Source organism: Mytilus edulis, chromosome 2 (genome assembly GCF_963676685.1).
Source record: "Mytilus edulis chromosome 2, xbMytEdul2.2, whole genome shotgun sequence".
Lineage (NCBI taxonomy): Eukaryota > Metazoa > Mollusca > Bivalvia > Mytilida > Mytilidae > Mytilus > Mytilus edulis.
Window position 1 is genome coordinate 38,202,363 of NC_092345.1, and position 5,224 is coordinate 38,207,586.

At 32.4% G+C, this 5,224-nt stretch overlaps 1 protein-coding gene across 3 annotated transcripts in view; it reads left to right on the plus strand.

The window, feature by feature from the left end:
- The window catches only part of LOC139512127 (spore coat protein YeeK-like), a 10,374-nt gene extending 7,384 nt beyond the window's left edge, over positions 1-2,990 (plus strand). For 2 of the 3 annotated variants that reach the window (XM_071299522.1, XM_071299521.1), the window contains exons 2-4: positions 587-720; positions 2,066-2,124; positions 2,714-2,990. In XM_071299522.1, the coding sequence (XP_071155623.1) occupies positions 669-720; positions 2,066-2,124; positions 2,714-2,953 (351 nt within the window). In that variant the 5' untranslated portion in view covers positions 587-668 and the 3' untranslated portion in view covers positions 2,954-2,990. The remainder of the gene's footprint in view (positions 1-586; positions 721-2,065; positions 2,125-2,713) is intronic. The other variant, XR_011662170.1, reaches the window with a different exon arrangement.
- Positions 2,991-5,224: the final 2,234 nt, after the last annotated feature.

Sequence of the window (5,224 nt, forward strand, 5' to 3'; positions counted from 1 at the left end):
CCCTTTGTTAGTCATGTATTTTTTTCCGTTTAATATATGTTTTGGAGTTAAGTGTTACGTCCATTTTATTTGAACTAGTACACATTTGTTAGGAACAACCTGACGCCTGCCCCCGGGTGCGGGATTTTCTCGCTAATTTCTGCTTTTTGGTCCGGTTTTTATCTCTATGACATGTTCCCCCATTTCCATTCTTAATTTAAGTTTTTTATATTGATCTATTGTTGTTAAATTCTGTGTCATTTGGTGTCTGGTTGAGAATTGTCTCATTCATGGCAATCATCTTTTTGTTTTTATATGCATTCATTTTTTGATTTTATATGACTGCGGTTAGGCAAACGCCGATCCTTCTTTTCAAAGTTCATTGTGGTTTTTTTTTTTCATGACATATTAAGACATAACCTGGCTACCCTTGTTTGACATTCTTCCTTCGTAAAAAATAATGTTTATAAAAACAATAATCAGGTTTATGAAGATTACAATGACAATCTTAATGTTATCTGTAAACAATTCTAAAGATTCATGTCTTTCACCTTGTTCTCATTCTTGAAAAATATTGTTATGGTCTACTTATGTACATATTCTACAGCTGTCTACATTTTGTTGCTGTGTATATATATGTAACTGGAATTATTTGGAGCTATATCGTGTTCCTTTCTTGATACTTCATCATGAAAGTCACTGTAGCTCTTGGTATTTTTGTTGCTGTTTTTGCTTCCATCGGTAAGTTTGTTTTTATTATCAATTTGAATGTAATTGTAGTTTTATATTCCAGTTTATGGATACTCAAATTTGCTTAATGCATAAACAACTTTTATCATATTTTTTTTATATGATTTCACTTTTGATCAAAACTGAATACACTTTTTACAAAGTTCTGATTTAATTGAAATTATATTATCGTAAATAGTGTTCAGATTATACTATGCATTTAATTAGGCAAAACGACAACACTCATGAGGCACTCGATATCAAATGTTATTTTCCAAGGCAACTACATCTACAACGTTTGACTGCACGTGCTATGACCCATTGACAATGTTTAAACAATGCATCAAAAATTAGAGAAAAGCTTAAAATGTAGTTATATTAATTGAATAAATTTTATAATCCTATTGAGATATACATGTAATAAGGTTGACCTAAGCACATTTTGAATAAATTACGGATTCCGAAGCGTTTCAATTTTTGTGCGCACGTTAAATTCTTAGATAAAATAACAATGCACACAGGCATTCAAATAAAGTAACTTTACTTTTCAAAAACATAAAAAGATTTAAGCGATTTTTTATTTTTGAAAATATATTAACATTCATACAGTACACTCCTACAACTGTTCTACTTTTTTCGCAATATTAAAAAAAAATATCGTCTTTCTGCTTTTCCTGACATATTTCGGTCCTACACACGTTCAGTGAATCAAGTTCTGGATCATCTTCTCGAGAAATAAATTACTAATGAATCCAAAACAGAAAACCTAAGACCTTCAGGTGAAATCTACACCAATTTCTGCATATATACGCCTTAAATTAAGAGAAAGATGTAACTGCTGCCGAACTTCTTGATGCTAAAATATATAGTGAAATAATATCTTTTGTAAGTTTTAGACTTTAGGAGGTACACACAGCAGAAATCACTTTACCAGACACATCCGGGTGTTTCGCTTTAATACGACTCTGGGGTTTCATTCTTTCAGTTTTTTGTTTAATTTAAAAATTGATTTGCGAATTTGGTAGCATGGCTATTCATTAAAACACATAAACAAATATATAGAGCGAAAAGATCTTTTCTCGCTGCATTGAAGACCCATTGGTGGCCTTCGTTTGTTATCTGCTCTATGGTCGGTTTGTTGTCTCTTTGACACATTCCCCATTTCCATTCTCATTTTTTTTCTCATAAAACATCGCAATATATAAGCTGCGTTGAACTTGAAGTTCAAGGTGTAACAGTTTTGTTCGAACCAAGTGTACGTTAATAAATGTTAATTCGCATATGAAACTATATGAATTTTTTTTGCGTTTGCGAAATGGGAGCATTTACAGATTGGTCGTTCTTTCTTTTATTTCAGAAGCATATGGTGCGTATAATGGCTATGATGGTGACAGTTATGGTGGTAAAGGTCATGTCGTAAGTTTTCATAATGCTTTAATACAATAATATGTCGCAAATAGTAACAAAACAAGTGGCCCATGATGTTTTGAAAAGTCGCAAATATTTCTGTACGAAAAACATACACGAGCAACAATGAGTGCTTCCGTTTATTTAAATGAAGTCAAGTAGAAAATATTCCTTTACTTTTATATGTCTTTAATCTTTTTCAAACATTTTAATTTAGTCTTTGTTACAAAAGAAGATGACATAACAACAACATAGCATGGTTATGTTTCAAGTTAAAACTTGCTATATGAATGCATACTGAGCTGTTTAGATTCAAATCATTTAAATATTTAATTTTTTAGTTGTTCGAAAATTAACTTTTTTTTATGTTTATGTCCCTTGGGTTTTTGTGCTTCACAACGTTTTATCGTTTTATCGCTTTATGCATAACTTAAAGAAGGGTATTTCAGAAAACACATGGAAATAACAGTATGTGGGTTTGCCCACTTCTTAAGCACGTTTTCTGCAAAAATAACAGATCCAGAATGACCGCTTAATCCTTTGCCGTAAGCTTGCTTTCCTTTAAATGAACTTAATAAACATTTTACATGTTTTACAGTTGACCAGTATTTTCCATGGTGTACACCATGGAGGTCACCACGGAGTTATTGGAGGACACCACGTTATTGGCGTTCCTAGCGTTTGGGCTCGGCCATCAGTTGTTGTTCATCACCATCATCATCACAATGGCGCCTCCCACTACGGCGGGCATCACCATCGTCATCATAGACGTCACAGGAAACATAAAGGGTCTGGAAGCTCATCTAATAAAGGATACGGGCATGGAAAATCAAGTTAAATATATTCATATATTGAGTAAAATAAACCACTTTAAATTATAACGTTGTTACATTGTTTATTATTATTTGAAGTCGGTGCACTGATTTATGTTTGTTCTTATGATACAAATTTTCATGGACTTCATTGGTAAAGGTAATTCACGAAATGAAATATTCAACTAAGTATAAATTCTCTCTATGTCTGTAGAGAGTCTTTGATACAACCACAGAAACACAATTTTCCTCAATCCACGAAAATTGGTTTCCAATTGACTGCATGAATTAATCCGGTTCATTGGTAGCCATAATGTTGAATTAAATATAAAAAACGCAAGGTAAAAGGATCTTATTTACCATCATCTATAATGTTTCTATGGTAGGATTCATTTGACGTCACGTAACATATATATTCACATACAGAGGATATGAATAACAAATGAAATTGTGAGCTACTGCTCAATGATAATATTATCCCCGCCTAAATAAATCGGTACACAGGACGTTGTTGAGAATCTGAAAACGCATCACACGGTGAAGCTGACATATATCATCCCTGATACCAAATTTCAGAAACCCATGTATTGTAGTTCCTGCAAAAAATAACGACAATTTTCAACTTGGCTATCATGTGTAAAATAAAACAAGTATTCGCTAAACAGGAAGTTGTTGGGTGATGAATTTGATAACGCATCACAAGGTTAACGTTTAGCTGACTAGTATAATCCCTGAAACTAAATTTCATTATCCCTTGTATTATAGTTCCTGAGAAAAATGAGTCGAAAATTTTCAACTTGGCTTTCAAATGTAAAATGAAACAAGACTTAGTGTTCGGTAAACAGGAAGTTGTTGAGTGATGACTCTGAAAACGCATCACACGGTATAGCTGACTTTTCAAAAATTTCAGAAATCCTTATGATGTAGTTCCTAAGAAAGATGTGACGAAAAAATATTCATGAGACAATGAGACAACTCTCCACAAGAGACCAAACAACACGGATTAACAACTATAATAAATCGCCATACGGCCTTTAACAATGAGCAAATCCAATACCGCATAGTGAGCTAGAAAAGGCCCCGAAAACTAACAGTCTAATTTATGTACAAAAAAATTAACGAAAAACAAATAAGTTTGTTTTAAAACAACATAAAAAAAAAGACAACCACTGAATTACAGGCTCATGACTTGGGATAGGCACATGCATACAGAATGTGGCGGGGTCGAACATGTTAGCGGGATCCAAACCCTCCTCCTTACCTTAGACAGTGGTGTAACAGTTCGACATAAGAAAGAACTATAAAAATCAGTTGAAAAAGGTTTAACTCTGCAGATGGATAACAAACACAGAGTAGACGTTGACTGGTATTTGTATATCCAACCTACAAAAAGAAACTAAGTTCTGATTTGAGAGTATTCGCAGTTACTGACAGCTAGTTCAAAGCCACTAATAACGTTAAAAAAAATCATGCATCTTAAACTTTATTTTCAGTCAGAACACATCCAACATCCAATGGATTTAATGTAAGGACGCCATAACAGTCAGAAAAACATGACCTTGTGCAATGCCAAGATACAGGTATCGACAGATTGTAGATCCATGAATGTGTAAATGTATATTACAAAAATATTTAGTTTGCTTTCAATTTACTGATCACAAAGTAAATATTAACATCAATAAATACAATATCCAATGAATTAATTACAGTGTCGAAATGGTAACCTTTAAGAATATCAAGTTTATCTAAAGAATCGATAAGTTTATCAGGGTCGTATTTAAATTTCGGGCACGGTAAACAACATTTCTGTAAAAATGAGGATGTGCTTTCCCGTTTGAAAAAAGTTTTTTAATGGTACAACCAAACTTCAAAACCAAATCTTTATATCTATGGAAGAATTTAGTAAAAGTTTTAAGTACTTTGTGGTAACGAAATCCCTAGCTTAATAATTTACCAGTAGTTACATAATTAACGTTCGTTAAAGTCAAAAACGTAACAACAGACACGGGAATAGCTAACTAGTTGTGAAATATAAAACCATAAAATGGTGCAAAAACTATGGGTTAACAGAATAGAGAATAATAGGCACAAAATGCAGAACAAATTACTTAAAAAATAAAGATTAATGTTTAAAAAGTGCAAAATGAACGGCTAAAAAATATAGAGAATGATGGAAAAAAAATCCGAATAAATGGCTAAAAAAGTAAAGAATACAGAAAAATGCGCAAAAGTGCAGAATAAATGGCTAAAAAATAAATAATATAAAATAGAATAGAATGATTGCGTGCTAAAACATT